Source organism: Sorex araneus, chromosome 2, assembly GCF_027595985.1.
Source record: "Sorex araneus isolate mSorAra2 chromosome 2, mSorAra2.pri, whole genome shotgun sequence".
Classification (NCBI taxonomy): Eukaryota; Metazoa; Chordata; class Mammalia; order Eulipotyphla; family Soricidae; genus Sorex; species Sorex araneus.
Genome location: NC_073303.1, coordinates 103,369,043 through 103,393,923, shown reverse-complemented (window position 1 = coordinate 103,393,923; position 24,881 = coordinate 103,369,043). Strand labels below are relative to the sequence as shown.

The window sequence follows — 24,881 nt, the reverse complement described above, 5'->3', positions numbered from 1 at the left end:
ATAGTGATTTCATTTCCTACCTCATGTGGGATGGTTACTGATGTCAGACATTCAACAAAGAATTGATTTCTTTCCTTCAGGGAAGAAACCACTTATAAAAGAACATAGAAAACGAATGCTGGTTTCTCGCACATCATTTGATGAAGATGTTTAATTTAAAAATAGTTAAAAACAACTTGAGTGTTTTAAATTGAATTTACTGATGAGAAAAGACAAACGATTTTAGGCCTATTTTTTCTTTTTTTTAGGTCTTGAGAGAAAAATGATCATATTCTCCAATAGATCAAGCAAAACAGTCAAGAGTTAATGCAGCTCCGATTTGCTTTAGGGTTAGATTTTCAGTTGTAAGACATACTCCAGGGCTGGAGAGAGGGTGCAGTGGGCACAGCACTTGCCTTGCACACAGCAGACCCAGGCTGGATCCTTGGAACCATGTATGGTCCCCTGAGCACTAGCAGGTGTGGACTCCCCACACAAAAACTAAAAAAAGTAACTCTAGGGGTCAAGAAGGTAGTACAGTAGGTAGAGTGCTTGCTTTACATGCAACACATATGGCCCCCTGAGCACTGCTAGTAGAAGCTATGCTTCTACTGAGCATAGAACAGCAGTAAGCCCTGAGCACCACCAGATGTGACCCTCGAATTCAAAACTAAGAAAAGAATCATAACATTAGTTCCAGTTGTAAACTAAGGAATCAGTTGAAAGAAAGGACTAGCTTAAAAGAGGATTTCTTATAATTATAGCACTGTAGCACTATCGTCCCGTTGTTCATCGATTTGCTTGAGCGGGCACCAGTAACGTCTCCATTATGAGACTTGTTGTTACTGTTTTTAGCATATTGAATACACCACGAGGAGCTTTCCAGGCTCTGTTGTGCAGGCGGGATACTCTTGGTAGCTTGCCGGGCTCTCTGAGAGGGACGGAGGAATCGAACCCGGGTTGGCTGCGTGCAAGGCAAACACCCTTATAATCATAATACATGGTAATATCTGATCAAAAACACATCAACTGACTGTCCTGAACATTATGCCATGGCTACTCAACAAGATAGGAGAGGTCTTGTTGTAGGAGTCCAAGCGGTACTCGAGGGTCTTTGCAAGCTGAAAAGAGGGAGGACAGAGGAATTTCAGTCATGGGGTACCTTGGCTCGAGGGTTGAAGATCAGTCCTTTATGAAGAGCAAAAGCAACACGTTTCACTAGCTCCTTCCTTATTCCATCCTCCAGAAGCTGTTTCGGATCCACCTAGGGACAAAGAAATAAAAAGCTACCCCTGGGCAGTGAGCAAACGTCTACTCCGGGAGAAAGCCAGGGGAAAGATGACTCTAGAATCTGTACCGGTGCCCTTTCCTGGCTCATTTCTTTCAACAACTGTATTTCTACCCTCTTTCTTCACTGTCTTTGATCTCAGACAGCCTGGACAGAATTAACATCTCTTTAGGATTCAGTTTCTCTCTGTAAAACGAATGACATCTCAAAGATGGTGGGCATGAAACACACACAAAAGAGATGGGAGGTGCTTCACTTTTAACCACAGCATTCAAAGTAAGAAGTGCTTTTCTGAGCACCAGGGGGAGGTGGTGGAGGAAGGACCTGTGCTTTTAGTCCATGCCTGCTCTTCCTCCGAGTACTCTCTCAGGTCACCCACACCCACACCCCATCCAGGCTTTGTGCTGGACCACACTATAGACTTAACAATTCTCATTTCTTCCAGCACTCTTGGAAGGCTATCAGTAATAAGGAATAAAAAAAGAAAGACACTTTGTCAAGTATAAAGCTTATTTTCAGGGCTCTTTTCTTGGTAAAGAGAAAACTTTTGTTACTCCCTAAAAGACACTCTACTATTAAATCCATAAAACATCAAGTGTTTCGACACTCCTTTGAATTCCCCAAGACTTATTTAATTTGGAAAGAACCATTCTTTTCCAAAGTCATGAGGACCACTGACGGGTGCCACCTGGGCTTGATTTAACTTGCAATTCCAGGAAGACAAGGGCAGTAAATGCGGCAAAACTACAAAAGCCAGAGAAATGTCAACTACCTCGTGGTTGTTCAATGGGAACAATCCAGACTGCAGTGGAGGAATGGGCCTGAGGCTTTGGGGTTCTTGAGAGACCAATCATGGGGAGAGAAAGAAATGGAGAAGGAAGCCAGAGATTAAAGCAAGACTTAAGAGATGTGACATTCCCTTTTACTTGGCGAGTCTGCGGATTTCCTTCTGGATAATAAAATTTGGTCAGGGCTGGGCTCCCTCCCCAAAGGGTTGGTGCGCACGCTCTGTACGCAGGAGCCAGAATGGACCCCCGAGCACTGCCGGGCCCCTCACACCCCAGAAATATGAAAAAACCCTGACTAAATCTAAAGAGAGAGACTGAGACAAAACCAGTGTGAGGCAAATCCAGAGATGGGACAAAACCAGTGAGGAGCCAGCGTGCGGCTGGGACACAGGTCACCAAGGACCCAAAGCTACTTCTTAAAGCTGTTAAACAAATAGCTTTACAACTTCATTAGCATCTGGGGGCTTGTATGTTAAATTTACACACAACTACTCATAGACCCACTTATTAAGAGGGAGACAGCTTCATGGTAAGAAACTGAAGTGAAATACAGAGTTCTGTGCTGTAGTAAAACGCAGCCAATGATCTCACCCAGAGTAACAGAACCTGTAATGCAGTAACTAGTGAGAAAAGCTGGAAACAGGCTTCAAGCATCACCGAGACGATTCAACACACAGACATTAAAAATAAGGATACTTTATTTTTAATGTCTGAGTCCCAGAGTTTGACTCCTGGCACCCTTCCCTCCCTTCAGATCAGGACACTTGATATTTAGGAATACAAGTCAAACATCTAGAGGGGTGCTGTGGGGATGGGAGCGGGCCCAGGTATCTAGAAAGAAAAAGAATCAAAGAGGTCCTGGATGCACCAGCAGTGACTCTGGCCTGTGAACAGAGGGGCACCATTAGCGCAACTCTCTGCAGTGGGCTGCAGAATAAAAACATGAGAAAGAAAGGAAGGATGGGAGTAGGGGTAATGAGAGAGACAGAGAGAGAGAGACAGAGAAGAGAGAGAGAGAGGAGGAGGAGAGGATGAAGAGAGAGAGAGAGAGAGAGAGAGAGCAAATTATGTATATTACCTAAAGGAATTAAACTATTTTCTTTGCTATTACAGAAATCCAATAAAACTAATTTTTATGTTGTTTTTTTAAAAAATCGTTAAGATTAATTGAGGTACTGTCACTGTCACTGTCAACCCATTGCTCATCAATTTGTTCAAGTGGGCACCAGTAATGGCTCTCATTGTGAGACTTGTTACTGTTTTTGGCATATCGAATACGCCATGGGTAGCTTGCCAGGCTCTGCCGTGCGGGCGTGATACTCTCAGTAGCTTGCCGGGCTCTTTGAGAGGGGCGGAGGAATCAAACACCCTACAGCTGTGCTATCTCTCCAGCCCAATTGAGGTACTATGATTTATAATACTAGTTCCAAGTATTATAAATATTATAAGGAAAATGAATTTTTCTTAAGAGCCAAGGAATTGATGAAAAGAATTACAATTCTCTCTTCCACCATTACTAAATTATACCAGGGACCACAGAGAGAGTATAATGGGTAAGGAGTCAATTTAGACTTGATTCCCAGCATCACACAGGGTGGCTGCCAGGAGTGATCCCTGAGCATAGATCCAGGAAGAAGTCCTAAGAACTGCCTCGTGTGGCCCCCAAGCCAAAAATAAATAAATGAAGATCAAAAGCTTGGTGCAAAACCAGTTAGGAATAGGAGAACATTACTCTCTAGTCCCCACAGGGTAAATTCCACAGAAACCCAAACCCCAAGGCTACAGAGACGAACATCAAAACGGTTACCTTGATGATGCCGACCAAAGTCGTTTTCATCATTAAGATGCCTTCGGTAAAAATGGAAATAGCATGAGTAAGCTTGGCAACCTTCAACAGAGAAAAAGAGATGAATGAAGTGCTTCTCATCAAAGACTTACTTCTACGGTAAGCTAAAATAACTGGCCAATAGTTCGAGAACTGGCAGGGAAAAAAGGAGGAGTATGCCGGGCTGGAGCGAGAGTCCAGCAGGGAGGGTGCTTGCCTTGCACACAGCCAACCCAGGTTTGATCCCTGACATCCCACAGGGTCCCCGAGCATGGCTAGGAGTGCTTCCTGTGGGTGCAGAGCCAGGAGTGGGCACTGAGCACCACTAGGTGGGGTCCAGAACAAAGACAAAACAAAAACCGAAAGCAAATGAGTGTGCAGTCACAGGTCACCCAAGAACATAAGCCTGGTCAAAAAACCACGCTTTGTGGTGTGGCGGGAGGATCTGTGAGACAACGTAGGTGACCTTGTCAGAGGATAGAACATCCTTGTTTAACCTTTGGCTACCAGCTTCCCTCTGTTCCCTGCATGTAACGTGAGGACAGGACTCAAGGAGACAGATGGTTCCTTCCAAGAAGAAATGGCTCCCAAAAGTCATCGCCCCTGAACCCTTCCCCATTCTTTTCAAGCCACAGCAGGAGACACTGAAAGGGCAGATTGATGCTCTATTTCTGAGTGGGAGTAAATGTGGAAGTCCTAAGCTAAAAAACAGGAAATCCTGATGACCATATATTAAGCAGTGGCAGCAGATGTGACATTGATGCTGGTTACCCCATTTTCAATGTTGGTTTGCTTTTCGTTTTATGTCCAGGGAGAAGGGAAAGCAGGGGGAGTTGAGATGAACAATAAACTAGTGAGGAAGTATAAAACTCGGTCTGCCCGGGGACAGCTTAGTGGGAGAGCGTGTCAGCAGCTCTGCCATTTGGGATCTCCACTGCCACAATCAAGTTGGAGATCTCTGGCTTTTACTTGATTTAAAAAAATTAAAATAAACGGAGGTACTATGAATCATAATGCTAATCACAATACTTGTTAATGAAAATGAATTTTTCTTAAGAGTCAAGTGTGTGACTCTTAAGAAAAGTTACAACCCAGTGTGTAACCCCCAACAAGCATCACCATCAGGTGTGTATGACCCAAGTCAGAGGCAAAGAAAAGGGGAAAAACAAACACAAATGAAACAAAACCAGAAAATCACCCCAGAGTTGGAGCGACACCACAGCGAGGAGGGCGTTTGCCTTGCCCATGGCTGACCGGGTTCAATCCCAGATGGTCCCCCGAGCAGCACCAGGAGGAACTCCTGACTGCAGAGGTAGGAGTAACTCCTGAGCATTGCTGAGTGTGACCCAAAAAGCCACAGAAAAAAAAAAACAAACAAACAAACCCAAAATGGATTTCAGTGGAAAGCAAAAAAAAATTGGCTGCAGAAAACGGTCCCAGCAACAACAATTCCTTTGAACTGCTGGCTTATTGCATGTAGGAACCCGTGTATGTGCAGAGTCAAGTCGAAGCAAATCCCAAAGAGAAGGGCTGATCTACCAAGACTCCAGGAAGGTGCAGTGCACAGCCTAGTGGCCTTTCCCTTAAAAACAGCTGGCAGGCAGGGACTTAGATGATACCCGGATGACGTGATGGACTCTCGGTGCATTCCGGTGGCAAACATGGGTGGTGAGAAATGAAATAAAACCAATCAGAGTTGGTCCTAGTGGGCCTGGGACTGTGGCGGGTGACAAAGACCCCTGACGTGCCCTGCTACTTTTTTTTTTTCCTTTTCATATTAGAAAGCAGAAACCAGTGACACATCACCTCGTACCGCGGGCCGAGCTGAGAGTAGTCTCTCAGCTTGTCCTTGTCCAGGCGGGTTGGCACCTCGATGATGTCGTGGGTCTGGAGCTTTATGATCTTTAGCAGAGAAGTAAACATGCTTTCTGGAATGATCTGCAAAACCTGCAGTGAAAGGGAAAGGAGGAAAAACCAACTGAACATGGGAAACGTGAATTTTCTTCCCCCCAGGTACTGAAAATTTCTGTAATCAAATTAAGAATAAGGAAACAGGGGGCTGGAGCAATAGGACAGTGGGCAGGACATGTAACTTGATGTAGTTGACCAGGGTCTGATCACTGGGACCCCATATGGTTCTGAGTCCCTCAAAGAGTGACCCCAGAAGGCAGAGCCATGATTCAGCCCTGGGTGCACCTGGGTGTGGCCCAAATAATCAGAACCCAAAACAAACAAACAAAAATATAGGATCCAAGTACAACTTGCATATAGACGGTGGTTGCACTTGGAACAGCAAATGCCAGGAGCTTCAAGGTAACAACATAGCCGGCTGAGCACAAGCTTCGCATCCAGAGAACTTGGTACAATTCCTCTTGCGCTATTGAGCGTGGTTTCTCAGCACAGAGCGACAAGTAGCTCCAGGCAAAATAAAGCATAAAAACAAAACGAAGGGCCGGAGGGATACTACAAAGGGTGGGGCGTTTGCCTTGCATGGGGCCAACCTGAGTTTGACCCCTGGCAAATCATGTGCTCCCCTGAGCACCACCAGGAGAGAGTCCTGAGTACAAAGCTAAGAGTAAGCCAAGCATTGTCGGGTGTGATCCCAAAGCCAAACCAAACTAAAAAAACAAACAAACAATCCCCAAAACAAAACTATTATTTTGATGTATTTCATACCTTTCTCACATAGGATACCAATTCGCCAGAATAATATTGAGACACACTGAGGAGGTCAGGGCTATTTGCTTGATTGATACGAAGAAGGGGCAGGTCAAGTGCAGAGGCAAGCTAGAAGGAAAAAGCAGACAGATCTATTTTTTTCCCCAGTTCTAAAAAGTCCTAGTAATCTCTTTCCAGAAATAGTAACATGAGACAAAATTCCTGGGCTTTACTCCACCCTCTGGATTTCATCAGTCACCGAGTTTTTGACAATGACATAACTTTCTTTCCCTGTTTTCTTTTTGGTGCTGGATCAAACTAAGGGCCTCCCAATTGGGAGCATATGCTGAGCTATGCTCCCAATTGCTGGCCCACCACAACTCATGCATGTAAAAGGAGGCCAAGGAAACACCTCAAAGGGCTGGTAATAAACATATATTGTGTGTAGGAGGCCCTGATCCAAGCCCCTGGCACTGCTGGGTGTGCCCCCAAATCAATAAACATAAATCACAAAACAACGGTCACGTGACTGCAATGGCTCTCAAGTCCTGTTCCCGTGACCGGCAGCAGGACTGCACACCACTCAACTGCTGCTGGAGATCCCTGTCCATGATTCTTGGGCTCAGCTCGAGGCACACACTGACACTGGGGCCACCTCAAGTGTGAGCCCACTGGTGGTACAAGCCTGCGCCACGTGTTTGATCAGAAACTCCAGGACAGCAACCTGTCCAGAGTCCAGCTGGCAGATGTCCTGCATGCAGGCTCTCCCCCGGGGTAGCTGAGGAAGCCATCTGTCTCCATGATGTATGGACTGCCATGCTCAGTCCAGTCTCACAAGCCAGGGCAGGCTACAGCCCCATGACACCTGATGAAACGCTCGGAAAGAGAAAACACGTGGGCAATAAAATTACACTATGCTGCCACGAGAGAGCCCATCTTCAATTTCAGATGCTGACAGAAAATAAAGTGCATCCCAGAACTGATAGGCACGGGAGCTGGCTGGCAGAGGGCACTGACTATTTACCAATATACCAATATCTGAAATTAACTTGAGAACAAGAAGACACATAGGTTTTCCAGGATTCCTTACCCTCCGGAGACCCTAGTAGCACACTCCAACAGAGGTTTTTATTTTTTTCTTTCAAAAATTAGTAAGTGAAAAGACATAATTCATGGCTGTAGCATAAGGGACCCACAGGACTTACACTTTCAGTATATTAGGAAGACTTTCAGAAAATCCATTTCTTGAGGCCAGAAAGATAGGAAAAAAATGGGCTGAGTGCATGCTTTGCTTCTGCAGGAGGCCCAGTTTTGATCCCTCATACCACATGGTTCACCAGCACTGCTGAAATTGACCCTGGCAGAAAGCCAGCACTGACTGGATGTCAAAGCAAACCAAAAAGCCCATATCTTTTTTTGTTTTTGGGCCACACCTGCCAATGCTCAAGGGTTACTTCTGGCTCTGCACTCAGGAACTACTCCCCACGGTGTTTAGGGTACCATATAAGATGTCAGGGATCAACCCGAGTTGGGCACGTGCCAGGCAGGTGCTCTACCCGCTGTACTGGAGCTGTGTATCGCTCTAGACCACAAATACATTTCCTCGTTTATAATTATCCAAATGATAACATTAACCCAAGCTTTAGTCAATTAAATATTTTCTGTCATTCTGTCAATGAATAAATTCTTTTTATAAAACTCAATTCAAGAATCTGTAATTGGGGCTGGAGTGATAGCACAGCGGGGAGGGCGTTTGCCTTGCACTCGGCCGACCCAGGTTCGATTCCCAGCATCCCATATGGTCCCCTGAGCACTGCCAGGGGTAATTCCTGAGTGCAGAGTCAGGAGTAACCCCTTAGCATCGCCGTGTGTGACCCCCCCCCAAAAAAAAGCAAAAAAAAAAAAAAAGAATCTGTAACTGATTGAAATTATGGTTTCTTGAAAAAAATTGTTAATGACTTTAAACATACAAAAGCACTTAAATTATCTTAACATCTGAAAGAATAAAATTTGGAGAAGTCACAGGTGAGTACAGTAAAGAGAGTAAGCCCTGGCTTTACATCAACAGGCCTTTGGGGCCTGCAATTTCAGTGCAATGATGCACAAAGAAAGCAGATCCTCTGGGGGCTAGAGAGACAGCACAGTGAGGATGCTTGCCTAGCACACAGCTGACCTGGGTTTCATTCCTGGTACCTCATAACATCCCCCAAGCACCGCTGAGAATAATCCCTGAGAACAGGGCCAGGAGTAAGCAATGAGCATAGCCCGGTGTGGCCCCAAAAAAAAACAAAACAAAACAAAAAAGAGAAAGCAGATGGTCAAATAGTTTGCTTGGTGCTGCTTCTGGACAGTTTACATCCCTCATCAATGCTGCGACAAAATCATGTCCAACCAAAGAACATGAGCCTGCTGTGAAATGAAGGCGTGATCTGTGCTCACTGCTGAGAAGGGACCTCGTTCTGCTCACCTTTAGGAACGTAGCTCTGAGTTTAGTGACCATGGATGGGTTGGCGCGGATGCTCTCTTGCATGATAGAAGTGAAACTGTGAAGAGAAATAAGTGGTTAGGACATGGTGGCAGTAATCCTCCTCAAGAATGGTCAAAAACACCAGGGGCTCCACATTACCTGTCGATTAATTGCCAAGCAAAAGAAAGGTCTCCGACAATCTGCATGGTGATCAGGACCTCCTCTTTGATGTTAATAGTTCGGATCATTTGGTGGAGGAACTTGCGAGTATCAGCAAGAAACTGACAGACTTGTATATTTGATTCCAACTGGTGAAATTCTTGGACCTGTTACACAAATACATTTAATTTTGAAATTCTAAAGGGCTTCTATGGTATTCTCTTTTTCCCTAAAAGTGCTTCAGAAGAAACACACTAGGTTACTGGCAATTTTTTGGCAAAAATTTTCTTTCAAATTATCACTGCAAATTGTATAAGCAAAGTCATAAATCAGTTTACTGATTTTTTTTTTTGTTGTTGTTGTTTTTGGGCGGCACCTGGCAATGCTCAGGGTTACTCCTGGCTCTGTCACTCAGAAATTACTCTGGTGGTACTCGGGATGACATGGGATGCTGAGAATCAAACCTGAGTTGGCTGCATGCAAGGGCATGCAAGGCAAAAGCCCTACCGCTATACTATAGCTGCAGTCAATGCACTGAATTTTAGGGTTGGAAAACGTCCTGCACTCTATATCCTGTACAAAATCAGACATAGTAAGTGAACACTTCCATTTTTCATTTCATTGCCAATAAACATGAATTGGGAATTTATCTTAATTCTAAAGAGTTGCAGATTGGTACTAAACAAAGTCATATCACAACCATGGTACTTGCACATAATTAAATTCTTTTGATGTGTTCTCTCAAACAGAATGATGCCACAGTATATTGAAATTATAATTCAAGGGGCTTGGGCCATATACTTAACAAGTAAATAATGCAAAAGGCAAAAAGCACCCAAGTTTTTACAAAGTTGTTTTTTGGTTGTACTATAGAAAAGTCAGCCAACACTGGAAATGGCACAGTGGGCAATTGTCCTGAAATGGCAAGGGAAGCTCTGGTATGCAAACCACGGAGGGTTATGCTGCATGGGCATTAAGAGTGACCCGTCTAAAGAGCTTGCAAAAAGACAGTAGAAACAGGGGCCAGGAGGATTGGTCCATGCAACCGTGGAAGCCTCAAGGGCTGGGAAAAGGCAGCTGGAATAGAGACGGGACCACTATGGCATAGATAGCTGGAAACAATCACTCTGGATAAGAACTGAGTGCTGAAAGTAGGTAAATGAACAAGGATGATAACCTCTCAGTATATGTACTGCAAACCATATGCCCAAAAGGAAAGAGAGAGAGAAAAAAGAAAAGTGCCTGACCTAGAGGCAGGCTAGGGGGAGAGGGGTAAGGGAAGGTGGTGGTGGGAGAGATACTGGGGACATTGGGGATGGGAAATGTACACAAGTGGAGGGGTGGGTGTTGGATCATTATTAAGACTGAAATCCAATTATGAACAGCTTTGTAACTGTGTATCTCACTGTGATTCAATTAAAAAAAATAAAAACCTTGCAAAAACAAGAAAAAGGACATTTCCATTACAGATCCACAAATATAGTTATGCCAAATAAACAATTCATTTTAATAACAATTGACTATTACTCTGATGCTTCTGTTTATTTTCAGGGGGTATATATTAATTTATCTGCCTTTACTTCTGATAAAATGCTCTTAGCAACATTTTCAGGAGCAGATGCTGCGTGTATCAGAAGGTCTGGGACATATGATTCAAGAGTCGATGTGTTAAAGGACTGTCTTACCTCCTCCAAAGCCTGAATCAGCTGCACAGTTTTCCTGCCCGCAGCAGTGGAGTCGTCATGATTTAAAGACAGAATTTGCTTCGAGATCTCTCTGAACCATGCTTGAAGATTTTCTAGGAGTGATGGAAACAAGGATGGACAACTGAAATCTCAGATTTCCTGAAGCTGTCCTCATGAATCTATTAACTGATCTTCGACATCTAGATCTAAGTCACGGAGCATTGACTGTGCATCTAATACTATCCTTGAAAATTCCAACAAAAGAGTCTGAGTTGTATGACTCTGTAGAAGAGCTGAAACTTTCTTTTCTTCCGTGTGTGTGTGTGTGTGTGTGTGTGTGTGTGTGTGTATGTGTGTGTATGTGTGTGTGTGTTTGAAGGAGAAGAGGGGATTTGGTGACACCAATCAGTGGTGGCTGGGGTCACTCCCAATGGTGCTCAGGGTACCATGTGATGTCCGAGTCAAATCAGGGTCAGTGGCATACAAGGCATGCCTGGCACTAGCCCTAGGAGATATAACTTTTTACCTAGGAAGCTTATTTGACTTCACCTGGCCAAAAAGGTTTAGAGGCCGAGTACATGTTGTAAACTGATGATGAATGCAAAGGGGTTAGTCATGGTGGATAGACTCAAGAAGAAACTAATGATGAGGGTCCTGGAGAGGTGGTACAAGGGGTCAGGCACTTGCCCTGCATGCAGTTGATCCTGAACTGAATTGCATTGTGGGCCCCTGTGCACTGCTGAGGGTCATTCCTGAGCTCAGAGCCAGGAATAGTCCCTAAGTGCTGCTGGATATGGTCCAAGGAAGAAAATTTAAAAAAGGAAAAAAGGTAAAGAAACTGAGGATGTGACAGAGTTCCTGGGGAGAGCGGTCTTCAGGAGAGAGAACAGGTAAAGACCTGGACTGGCAGATAGAGGCAGAGGGACAGTTTTTCCCTACAGGGATGGACCTGATTGAGGCTGTGGGGCAGACAAAGGTGTGCCCGGGGCGCTGAGAGGGCCCTAAAAATGTGTGAGGCCGAGTGGTGAGTCGTGGGGAAGCCCAAGAGGTGTAATGGGACTATAGTCCTGCACCAACACACACACATACCGACTGGCCTTCTCACAGCAGAGAGAGGAGTGGGTAATGAGCTTGGAGTAGCCCTCAGTGCACCAGTAACGACCTAGGCTTTGACTCACTTTTCTGTGACAGATGAATCCTCTCTCATTTCTCTGATAAAGAAGCCGGTGCCCACCTCAGATGGAGCAGGTGTCCTCTCTCTGCCTACTTCAAATGAACCACTGAAGTCCACAAACTTCCAGAAGAAATGCCCAGGTAGGCGGGATCAGGGACTGAAGATTCCAGGTCACATGGCGGGCAGGGGCCATCCCTTCCTGTTTCCCTGCTCCTTCACAGACCTGCCTGTCATGGCCATAAACTGCCTCCCCGTGCCATTTTAACGCATTCACAGCCTTGACCCAGAGACTCACAAATGAATCTCAGAATGGATTAGCTCGTGCAGAGATGTCTCTGGACTCCAATTATTTGCAATTTTAGAATTCCAGAAGACATCTCATGATATTTATAACAAGCAATAAAAAATAAATTATCTAGCATCTGTGTGGCAGGCAGGCTTGAGTGGTAGTGAAAAATTTCAAAATAATGGTGATGGAAGGTATAAAGGTAGTGGGAGTGGTTTTGAAATATTGAATGTAATCAATTAATGTGAACAACCTTATGAAAATAAAATTTAAAAATTAAAAAAAAAGAAAAAAAAGGAAGCCGGTGCCTAGAGGTGTAGTTACCCATGAGTAGAGTCAGGATTCTCACCCTGTTTCAATTTCAGAGGCTTTGTTTTTTTCACCGCCCCAAGTTGTTTTTTTTTTTCCATGTTCCCCCGGCACCCACCTCTGCCTTTCTAATCTTATTTTATCATTGGAAAGATTCACTTGAAAAACACCTTATTATAGGGCAGGTGAATAGAAAAAAAAAAAGAAAAGAAAAGCACCATATAAGGGTCTGGAGAGAAATTACAGGGGTTAAAGCACTTGCTTTGCATGCAGCGAACACCAATCTGATCCCCAGCACCACATACGGCCCTCTCGATCCTCCCTGAGCAGAGAGCCAGGACTGAGATTTAAGGCTGCAGATACGGTTTGGTGGTAAAGTATCTTGTATGTTTGAGACCTGGGCTCAGTCCTGAGTACCACACATACATACATCAACAACAAAAATATAAAATTTTTTAAAAAGTGGGATTGGGTTGGGGAGGGGCTCAACAGGCCACACTTGCTTTGCAGGATGGAGGCCTGGGTAAGATTCTCAGGAGTTCATGGCCTTCCCCTGCCTGCCCCTGCCCTCAACACACACACACACACACACACACACACACACACACACACACACACACACACACACACACACACACACACAGTCAGAAGAGCAGCACTCAGAACCACTGGTGTGGCCCGAAAACAAAAACCCCAAAAAGTAGGATTAAAAAATCCTGTTTCCGGTAAGTCTTCAGGTCTTCAGTTCTACTGCAAACAGCTGGTATGTGAGTGAGTGAGACCCAGAATCTTAGATGCTTGGGGTGGAGTATCTGATACTCTAGCGCAGGCTCCTGAGAACCCGGATGCATATAAGTTGAGCACTCCTTTAGGGTACTACGGTGCTGTGGGGGAAAACTGGTTCTTACTCTGAAAAGATGACTGATGAGAAATGACGGGTGTGAGATGCCTGTATTGAGCCTGATCTCTCACTTGAGAGCTAAGAAAGAAACTAGAAGCACAGAGGGAATATGCAGATCTCCCAAAGGGGCACAAACCAAAGGCAGTGAGGTTAGCTCCTCACTGGCAGTGACCCGGCATGCGACAGTGCCTCTGCGGTCTGAGCCAGTGCCGGCCCTCCGCACACACTCCCCCACCCCCAGACCCGTCAACCATTACCATTTTTCTCCACTCTGGTCAGGGGTTTCACTCCTGAAAAGACATCGGCGAGCTCAGTCATCCGCTCGGAACCCTCCTTCTTGTAATACTCCCATTTGGCCTGTTTCTCTGAAAGCATGTGCTTGAACATCTGTTGCAGGGACAGGAGAGAATTATTCACCCAAGACGAAAAGAGTCTAGGCTGTTTACCAAGGAAGCCCAAGTGAAACCCAACTGATGCTGGAGCTCTCCAGGGCTGCAGCGGGGCAATGCGAGGCGCCTGGGGAGCCACGCAGCGTGGGGATAAAACTGGGATCAGCAGTGGGCAAGGCAAGCGACTCACTTATTTTCTACGATGATTTTTAAGGGTTTTTTTTTTTTTTTTTTTTTTTACCTCTTTGAGTATGAACTCAAACTGCGCAGTATCCAACAGCAACTGGAAGAGGATCTTGGGATTGTACCTAGAGTCTGTGAGAATCTGGTCCTTGATTTGACGTAGGCGTTTGTTGTTTGGGTCACAGGCTAGGAACCGAAGGAGACAGTTTTTAGATTTAGTAAGTATGTAGAATGCACTGTGGAAATGTAAGGTGGATTCTTCCCTGTTCTTAACTTCAACATATTTTTCTGGGATGTGCCACTGCCATCTCACACTTGGATGTGGGGACACAAATCTGCAGTGCTGGTATCAATTGTTAAGCATTTCAAAAAAAGTCAAGTCACAGATTGATATAAAACACCTGTGCTAAACTATGAACTGCTCAAAATGACAACAGAAACTGTGTAGAGACCAACGATGTCAGCAGCATTGTGAACATGTTGCCCTTAACTGTAACTTATTTTACGAGATGCCAACAGACCCCTCGTGACATTCATGCTAGACCGCCCAGTGAAAAGCAACTGCAGGACAAGGCTTCAATATTCAACAATGTCTGGGGCTCGTTTATTATTGATCCCCCCGAAATGGGTGGGCAGAGCCTTCTGGCAGAGCCCAGCCTGAGTGTGCTCCTATGTCCTCACTGGGACTGCTTTCGGTGGAGGGTGTGTTCTCTGCCAAATGAGCACGCACAGGAGTGTGGGAAAGAGTCAGATCCGCAGACCTGGGGTTGCTGTTCTCAGCTGGCCCTTGGCTGGCATTTGGGAACTTGGGGCACTGGGGTAGTTCTGGCCCTTGGAGAGGAGGGGAGCATGGTCCGCATGCCCCAGGTGGTTTAGGATGAGGACCTGCTTTCCTGTCAGGAGTCTGGCTCTTGGGGCTGTGGGAGGCCGAGGCTGTAGTCAGCTCTCAGGAAGACAGTGGGCCGAGTTCCTTACGAGACCCCGGACCCGCTGTTTCAAGCTGGCAGGATGGACTGTGCTGGGGAAATTCCCTGGGGAGCGGCTCTTGGTGTCCCTCAGAGTTTCCCAGGACCCTTGACCCTCTGCTGATTTCGCCTTCCTTCCTTGGCTGTAAAGAAGTCTGAGCCAGGAATATAGCAATCCCTAAATCTCTGAACCTGGTGTGGTCGGGCGTACACATGACAGGGAAGGGTTCACTCCGAGACGCGCACCCTTCCTCCCACTTAATCTCTGTGGGTCCCCTGAGAACACTGGACCACTGGGATAATCCAGGAAGGTCTCTTTCCTTTATTTTTATTATTATTATTATATTTTTTTGCTTTTTGGGTCACACTGGCGATGCGCAGGGGTTACTCCTGGCTCTGCACTCAGGAATTACTCCTGGCGGTGCTCAGGGGACCATACAGGATGCTGGGACTTGGACCTGGGTTGGCCGCATGCAAGGCAAATGCCCTACCTGCTGTGCTACTGCTCCAGCCCCTGTCTATTTCCTTTCAATTTAGTTACCTAACCTCAGTCCCTCTCATGCCACAGGCTCAGGATTTCCAGGGTCATGGCCACCTTTGGGAGGTGGTGGAGGAGAGAGGGCGGGGAAGCAGTGGCACAATCCTGCCAAATCTGCAGTTCTATTTCTTAATTTTTTTGTTAGTGGGCCACACCTGGCAGTGCTCAGGGCCTACTCCTGGCGGGCTCACAGAATCGTATGGGGTGCTGGGGATTGAACTGGGTCAACTATGTGCAAGCAAGTGCTCTACCTGTAGAGTGCTGTACTATCACTCCAGTCCTTTGCTTTTTTATCCATATATATCTGACGCGGTACCTACCACCTTCCCTATTTCCTGAACCTGAGACTCCTGCATGTGCCAACAGCATGTCAAGGTACTTGACTAAGGGAAAGTTTGGGCTGCTGGTCCGAGGAGCTGAGAGGAAAGCACCAACTCAGAAAGAGCAAATCGGCTCTTACTCCAGGACTCTTACTCCCCGCCGAGCCACTTGGCATCACGCAGCAGCTCTGGATGGGGAAAGCCTCTGAGAGGGAGAGGAACCCCCTTAGCCCTGGCGCGCAGTACCGGAGTCTGCCGTGTGGAGCATCAGCCACCGGATGGCAACATTGCAGTCTCGCAAGCAGTTGAGAAGCCTCGGGATGTTGTCCAGGACCATCTCCTCCCTCAAGTAGCCTTCTTTCAGGAACTGCTGCACTTGGGCGTGCACTCGCTCACTGACCGTGGCGTACCTGCTGGCCTTGGGGCAGGAAATGACAAAACACTTTCAATTGACATTTTCACAAAGCAGTGCTGGCGGGGGGGCTGTGCATCGTGGTTTAAATGTTCCGGCTTGTTCGCCGGACTCTTGACGCTTGGGGGGTCCTGGCACGGCTTGGAGGCCATCAGGGCTATGCCCAGTTGTGCTTGGGCAGCCATGCAGATGGTGGGCCAACAAACTAGAAATTACTTAAAAAAAATTGGTTTCTTGAGGGATATAATAGGAAGGGGGCAGCATCCATAATGGAGGGGCATGTTCATTGGGAGGAGGAGGTGGCTCGGAAAGGTGGTAAAGTGTTATGGATGAAACCCTAGCAGCAACGGTACTGTAAAGCACAGCGCACAAATTTAGAAAAAAAAAAATAAACAAGAAGGAAGGCAAGCAAGCAAGCAAGGGAGGAAGGAAGGAAAAAGAGCCTCTTTTTGCCCTCCAACTCACCAGAAGCAGACGTGGGTGGGAGGCAAATAGGGGCCGGGTGGGGGGGCATTGGTAGGGGGATGAGGACCCCAGTGAAGGGATGGTGTTAAAGCACTGTATGCCTGAAAGCTGATCATGAACGACTGTAATTTCATGGTGCCTAATAAATAAATAAAAAGGAAAAAGAATTGGTTTCTTTATAAAAGTCATTCATTTTTATATTATTGCCCTGTTGTTCCTTTTGATATTGTGGAGACCAGGGCTCTGCACTTTAGCTGTGGTACCTGGGCATGAGCCGGCCGGAAGGGGAAGGCTGGGCCACAGCTCTTCGCTCACTCGGCTACAGTGCACTGGGACCACCGCACACTTGTTGTGTCGCTGGGAACAAACTTAACCTAAGGGGTAGGAGGGGGAGTAGGATGGGGGCCCAGAGCAAGGCCACAGCCTCTGCCTACAAGGCACTGCTCTACCATGAGGCTATCCCCGGGTCCCTCTTTGACAATGAATCTCACTAAAATGATTACTTGGACAGACAACTTTTTTTCCCTTCTTTTTTGTTCCTGGAGATGGTGGGTATTTCCCAGGCAGAGCTCAGGGGATCCCGGGACCCCCTGCCTGTGTTCAGTCAGCTGGGACAATGCTCAGAACTGCACTGCTGGGGGCCACACGTGGTGGCAATGCTGGGGCAAGGAGAGGGACCTGCAGTTCCAAGGATCCAACTCAGGGCCTTATCGCCTGCAAGGCCTGTGCTCTGACCCCTGAGCTATGTTTCTGGCCCCCAGGCATCTCTGGGATTTCTATATAAGAGGAGCAACGTGAACTAGGGTGAAGACAGCTCAAGGGAAAAATGGACATTTTAAGACACTGGACTCCGGAGTGGAGAACCCTAACTGTAGCCTCAAGACAAGGTGTGAGTGACTTTGAATTTAACTTCTGTTTTCTTGGAGTCTATAAGCGTAAATTAGAGCTCTAATGGCGGTTCTGGATCCCTTTAATTTTAGCTTGTGGAAGAGCGAGCTGCAGAGGCTCAAGTACCTATTTCCTGTTTGTCCTGACAGGCAGCAGACCAGAGTGACTCAGGGAGACTTAGGGGACAAGATTTCCACAGGACACAGACTTTTAACAGATATATCCCCCAGGATGACAAAATTCAATTTTCAAGCTTTTTTTTTTAAAAAAAACATCTGGCCACTGTACTTTTCCTGAAGCAAGAGTCTAACATTAAACATAACATATGCATCTATTCGCATTAGTTTGGAATTATCAGAATGTTTTATCCTAAGACACTGAAGAACAAGAGAATGCAATTTTGGAAAGGGATTTAGTCATAAAAAGTTAATGTGCTGATGATGGTATGTGCTGGAAGCCCAACTTTCTCTAATAGGTTTCTAGGAGGCATTCCAGAACTGAAATCATTCTGTACATTATTTATGGAATTCAATTTATTTGACCAAGACTCATGCTGGGGTTTTTTGAGTCAGTGTTATTCTTCTCTCATTGGAAAATCAGAAACTGACAGTAGGAAAAAGAAGGTAAATATTTAGAAAAATCAAGTATGACACCCCAACAGAATTATCTCATCCCTATCCCTCTGCTTATTCAGGTATTTCCTTCTGCCTTAAATTCTCATAGTCACTTAAGTTTTACGGAGATGCATATTTTGAATTTTCCTGGTTACTTCACACAAGAGACAAGATGAACACTGAATAACGACAGGCATATTGCTGGCATGTGGTTATCCTCTTCACCGTTCATCCGACTGATGAAAACATTAAAATAAGCTTACTAGAATTAAGTTGCAACTACTGGCATAGATGTTTTGTCCACAGGGACACGGTCCTCAGCAAGAATTAAAACTAAATCTATTGGGCCACCCATTATCATCCTGATGGGTCTTGTGAAGCTGACTCTTCCTTTAGGACTGAGTCTAGCCTTCCATTTGTAATTCACCTTTCACTATTCACTGTGTTAAAAACTTGTCTGGGCATCTTCCAAATTCCTTGGGAAATTACTTAAGCTCCTTTTCTACTCCACAAGGTAGGCTTGAAATTCTAAAGATGTCCCTCACGATTAGCCAGAACGTACCTGTTCTCTGACATTTGAAAGGTCCAGGGTATTGTTTAAAGCAGTCTTTGCAGCTTTGTAAGGTTCCCAAGCATCTGCTAGATTAACTGTGATCCCCATGTAGATACTAATTACCTGAAAGAGGAGACATTCATTCAGTGTTTGTTAAGCCCTGACTCACTTCAAAGCAAGACAAAGTTATAGATGACGGTGCCTCATCCTTCCAGTTTAAACTCCACTCAGAACTGAAGAGAACGTACAGAGGTTAAGGCACCTACTGGACTGATGCCCAACTCAGAAGCCCTAAGCACTGCTGGGTGTGGCCCCAGGTGCTGCACCCTATTCCCTCCAAATAATAAACTCCATTCCAGTGAATGACCAAGATTTCCCGGACATCAAAGTAAGTGTTCTTTACCAGCTGCTCCTTGGAACATGGGTGACCATGTTCTAACTCCAGGAAGTGACTAAAGCAAGGTTGAAAGGAAATCAGAGACTATGTGAAGGAGCTCAAACATGCCTTTGGTTACGGAGGACCCCAAACCACTTGGCCCCTTTCTTATAGCTAGCTGCTGGGCACACTGTCCCACCATTGGCGGCCTCAGGCATCTCAGACAGCAGAGCTGCCAGGCACAAACAGCAAAAATGCCAGGATCACATTCAGCACTGGGGATCGAACTCTCAGAAGGCAGGAGTCTAAGTCATCGAGTCCTCTCTCAGGTAGGACTAGAGTAGCACAGAGGGGAGGGCGCTTGGCTTGTACTGGGCTAACCCACGTTTGATCCTCAAGTCTCCCTATGGTGCCCTGAGCCCCGCCAGGAGTCCTCTCTGACTACAGCCCCGAGCACTGTCAGGTGTGGCCTCCCCAAAGAAAGAAAACAAGAACAAAACATCATTTAAACATTTTTTCAAGGTCTCTGGAGTGTCTTGTTTAATTGAAGACAACTGAGTTTATATTCTGTTTCTGCACACAGATTACTGAGATATCTGTCAGAGGCTCTAGAAATGCACTGTATGCTTATTCGGAAAATAAAGTAAATGAAAAGTGAAATGAGCTTACTATTTACCATAAAAACAATTTTGAGCTCGCTGACCCAGCTGCAAACTGTCTAGGAATTGCCAGTTCATAAGAGAATCTTTCAGAATCACAGAAATTCATCATCCAATATTGCATTTTTTTTTGAAAGCAAGACTTTGTATGTGTGTGTGTACCAGAACTTTCTCTTGACAAATAAACAAACAAAAAAAACCCCAAACCAATAGGTTAAGTGAAAAAAGTAAAACCCCAAACCCATAGGTTGTTTATGCCATTATACGGATACATTCCTTCATACTATGCTTTATAAAATTCCCAATAGGATCAATTTTATGACTCTTTCTATACAACAAACATACCCACCACTTGGATGGTAGGTGAAAATATAGGAAAATCCGTTCTGGAACAAGATTACAGAGAAAAAGAATTGTGCATTAATACTTGCCCAGTTATCTGGAAAGTATTTGTCCACGATCTCGCGCATCTTTGCCTGATGCGTGTGCAGAATGGCGGGTTCGAAGTAGAGGATGACGTAGAGCATGGCGGCCTGGTTGGCCAGGGCCGTGCTGCGGTGCTCCGGCAAGGGATAGGCGGACACCTGCAACACAGAGGGGGGCCCCAAGAGGGAGCAGGGTCACGTTCCATGTCATAGACACGCCAACTGCATTCTCCAGCTCTCCAACACAGGGGCTTTTAGATCCGCCTTCACGGATGATTCCGGACGTGGGGAGGCAATCTCAGACATGCCTCTTGGTGAGAACACACACAATCAAGGCCTCCGCCTGCTTCCAAGTCACTTGGGGCTTCACTCAGAGAGCCCTTGACCCTGCTGCCACTTAAAATATTTTTCAGAAAGAAGAAAAATGTTTTTAACTTCCTGTCTTCTCTCCAAATTTTCCATTTCTGAGTCTTTGCCAACAAACCGTGCAGAACACACAGGTTCTGCCATCTATGGCTCTTTCCTTATGGCCTATGTATTCTTCTACTCACCAGGATTTGTCCTTTCCTGTCATCTGCTGGAAATTCCTAACCTCACTGGCAACGCAATTCAATGACCCTCATTTATATTCTCTGAGGAATGATCTCTTCTTGGGCTGCCGAGACATCACTCTCTTCTTAATCTACTTTGAAGGGTGTTTTTCTGCCTGCCTTTGTTTTTTACTACTTATTTCATTTTCCCGTTTATTTCATTTTGTTTTTAGGCTATACCTGGGGCTGAAGCGATAGCACAGCAGGTAGGATGTTTGCCTTGCACGTGGCCGACCTGAGTTCGATTCCTCCGTCCCTCTCGGAGAGCTCAGCAGGCAAGCTACCGAGAGTATCCCGCCCATATGGCAGAGCCTGGTAAGCTACCCGTGGCGTATTCAATATGCCAAAAACAGTAACAACAAGTCTCACAATGGAGACATTACTGGTGCCCGCTCGAGCAAACTGATGAACAATGGGACAACAGTGCTACAGTACTGGTGGTACTCAAGTTTACTCCCAGTTCTGTGTTCAGGGATCACACTGGGTGGGTTTAGGGAACCCTATGAAGTGTAGGGGATTGAAGCCAGATCTACATGCCAGGTACAGCGCCTTACCTGCTGTACTAATTCTCTGACCCCCTAACTTTTAAATGTCGGTGGTGGTGGGGTGCCAGGCCTCTATGGCCTAATGTATTGATTACACACAAAGTATCTGTCACCTGAGCTCCTGTAAACAGAGAGGAGGAAATTATCTCAAGGGCAGAGGTAAGCGCAGGCAGGAATGTGGCTGAGTCTCGGAAAAGGATGGAGGCTGAACCAGAAAGTCTTTGCTGTTCCTTCCCTTGAAGAATCTGCCCAGCTTCACTCCCTGTCCAGACTATTCCCCACTCCCCAGGCAGAAAGAGGCTGTTCCCGATGCAGGACTATGCCTTGTGGGTAACAGTCTAGAAATTACTTGTCGGGTCCAATTCCACATGGTCCGGAGACAGGAAACCAGATGCTGTCAAATGACAGGCCCCTGGTGCAGTTAGTGAGAAGCAGGGGTAAGGAGGGGTGGGGCAGAGGGTGGGAGGAAATGGAGCACAACCAGATCTTAATATCAGAGTCACAAAAGTCTCTGGGCAGGAAAAATGGGAACACAGTGGCCTGAACAGGGACCAATGGACCAGAGGAGAGGCAGAGGGGTAATGAGGGTTGGCATGAGCTTTGAAGCTGTTCACACTTGGATGCAGATTACTGATCTGACCCTGAGCTACCCTGTAAGAATTCTTTTTTTGCAGCAATAAGAATAATGTTTACATTGCACGATATTTGGGAAAAGCAGAGAATACCTTATGGAAAAATGAAACAAAACAATGTAGTGCATATTCATTCTCAATAAATGGCAATAAACTATCATGGAGATCTAGAATCTTCAGACAGTTACTCATTCTGAGGTGTCTTAAAAACATTTTTTAAAAAATTTGCTTTGTTTTCTTTTTTTTTGATGGATTATTCTTTGTAGTGCATATTCATTCTCAATAAATGGCAATAAACTATCATGGAGATCTAGAATCTTCAGACAGTTACTCATTCTGAGGTGTCTTAAAAACATTTTTTAAAAAATTTGCTTTGTTTTCTTTTTTTTTGATGGATTATTCTTTGTAGTGCATATTCATTCTCAATAAATGGCAATAAACTATCATGGAGATCTAGAATCTTCAGACAGTTACTCATTCTGAGGTGTCTTAAAAACATTTTTTAAAAAAATTGCTTTGTTTTCTTTTTTTTTGATGGATTATTCTTTGTAGTGCATATTCATTCTCAATAAATGGCAATAAACTATCATGGAGATCTAGAATCTTCAGACAGTTACTCATTCTGAGGTGTCTTAAAAACATTTTTTAAAAAATTTGCTTTGTTTTCTTTTTTTTTGATGGATTATTCTTTGTAGTGCATATTCATTCTCAATAAATGGCAATAAACTATCATGGAGATCTAGAATCTTCAGACAGTTACTCATTCTGAGGTGTCTTAAAAACATTTTTTAAAAAAATTGCTTTGTTTTCTTTTTTTTTGATGGATTATTCTTTATTTTTATTTATTTATTTTGCTTTTTGGGTCACACCCAGCGATGCACAGTGGGGGTACTCCTGACTGCACTCAAGAATTACTCCTGGTGGTGCTGAAATCCTGTAACCTACTTTTCCCTCTGGGAGAAACTCGCAAGCTACTGAGAGCTTCCTGCCCACATGGGACAGCTTCGCAAGCTTCCCATGGTGTATCTATATGCCAAAGCCAGTAACCAAGAGAATCTCATTCCCCTGACCCTGAAAGAGCCTCCAGTGCGGCATTGTTGGGAAGAGAGAGGCTTCTAAAATCTCAGGGATAGGACAAATGTAGAGGTTACTGAGACCGCTCGAGCCACTCGACAATCAACGGGATTTCGTGATCGTGTGATCGTGGTGCTCAGGGGACCATATGGGATGCTGGGAATTGAACCCGGGTTGGCCGCATGCAATGCAAACACCCTACCCGCTGTGCTATCACTCTAGCTCTATGTTTGTTTTCTTGGGTCGATGACAGTGGTGCTTACTCCTGGCTTTGTGCTCAGGTATTACTCCTGGCTGGTGTGGGAGATTATAGGAGGATCAAACCTAGGTTGGCTGTGTGCAAGCTAAGTACCCCACCTGCTGTACTATCGCTCCTACCTCCAAAAACCATCTTTTATCTTCATTTATTCATAAGGAAAATCAGAAGGTTTCCCAAAGAACTGTACGGAGTAGATATACTGTGTGATAAATGGTCCCCTGGGTATTGTAGGTCCATGTCTTTATTATCTTCTAGGAAGAAAAAAATACTATACTATGTACAGTTATGTCTTTTTTAGGAAAATGAAGGCAAATGGCAGTTTTTCCATGCTACCCCATTTAACTCAGTGAGTATTATGTATTCTGGGGAGAAAAGTGAAAGAATTTTCCAGTTCTGCAGGATTTTACAGCCCCACTCTTGTTTTGTCTGGAGACCCATCACAACCCCTTTGTAACCTGTTGCAAAACATATCATATAGCAATACAGCGATCTGTTTTCTGGGGTTGGCGGGAAGGGGGCTGTAAATGGCAGTGCTGAGGGGCTATTCTTGGCTGTTTTCACGAGTGACCCCTGACTGTGCTAGGGGGACTATATTCGGTGCCAGGGCTTTGAAACAGTCAGTGGAATTCAAGGCAAGTACGGTAACCCTTGTACTACCTGATCCAACCTCTTGCAACTTTGCTGTCCCTATTAAGTTTCAAGCTACTTTTCCAATAAGGTAATAACTATTTCACTATAATTCCTTTAGTTGCTGGCCTTTTTTCCTCAATGCAGAGCTCATGCAGGACTGGGGGAACAGAGGGGCAGGTATCTTGGCTGCTCTGTCAATACGTTAGGTGTCATTTCTTGAATAGCTGAAAATAAATGTATCTCCCTTTCAAATATTTATCAAATTTCATCTCCCCCCTCAAATCCAGAATCCTGCCAAAATGAATAATCCTTTCTTCCTGTAATCATCCTACTGCATAGCTGAAAAAGTTTAAAATAACTTTTTGCTGTTTTGAGGGAGAAAGAGGAGGAAAGTGAAAGCAGTTTTTTTAAACCACTAAACTCTGAGCCCACCTGGTTGTAAATATCATCAGATCTTAGCCGGCCAATGACCATGCTGATGAAAGATTCATTAATAGGCACTCTCTGGAAATAGCTCTCGGGATAGTTGGGGGGTCTTTTGGCTCCTGGTTGGCTGGAATAACCGGTACTTCGAAGCAGTTTACAGATATCGTCCATATTTGAATCCGCAGAAGATCGAGCAGCACTGAGTTGTGTTTGCAGTGGGAAATAGGACAAGCAAACCACTCCCATTAGACACTTCGACATGCAACACAAAAGTTCAGTTATAAGCTGATTTTTTAGTTTTATATATGACCATCTAAATTGACAGCCTTAAGATTCCAAATTGTATTTTCTAAAAGACTGCTACAGAAAACCAGAAGTTAGTTTCTTATATTTCTACTGTTCTATATAAAGATCTACAT

At 45.1% G+C, this 24,881-nt stretch overlaps 1 protein-coding gene across 2 annotated transcripts in view; it reads right to left on the bottom strand.

Moving 5' to 3' along the window:
- Nucleotides 1–24,881, bottom strand: part of WASHC5 (WASH complex subunit 5) — a 55,127-nt gene that overhangs the window by 20,386 nt on the left and 9,860 nt on the right. For both annotated transcript variants that reach the window (XM_004607631.2, XM_055126044.1), the window contains exons 6-18: nt 24,469–24,661; nt 20,313–20,465; nt 18,856–18,969; nt 16,161–16,332; nt 14,150–14,277; nt 13,777–13,906; nt 10,850–10,962; nt 9,165–9,331; nt 9,006–9,081; nt 6,557–6,667; nt 5,687–5,827; nt 3,863–3,943; nt 1,142–1,243 (exon numbers count right to left, since the gene is read on the bottom strand). In XM_004607631.2, the coding sequence (XP_004607688.2) occupies nt 1,142–1,243; nt 3,863–3,943; nt 5,687–5,827; nt 6,557–6,667; nt 9,006–9,081; nt 9,165–9,331; nt 10,850–10,962; nt 13,777–13,906; nt 14,150–14,277; nt 16,161–16,332; nt 18,856–18,969; nt 20,313–20,465; nt 24,469–24,661 (1,681 nt within the window). The remainder of the gene's footprint in view (nt 1–1,141; nt 1,244–3,862; nt 3,944–5,686; nt 5,828–6,556; nt 6,668–9,005; nt 9,082–9,164; nt 9,332–10,849; nt 10,963–13,776; nt 13,907–14,149; nt 14,278–16,160; nt 16,333–18,855; nt 18,970–20,312; nt 20,466–24,468; nt 24,662–24,881) is intronic.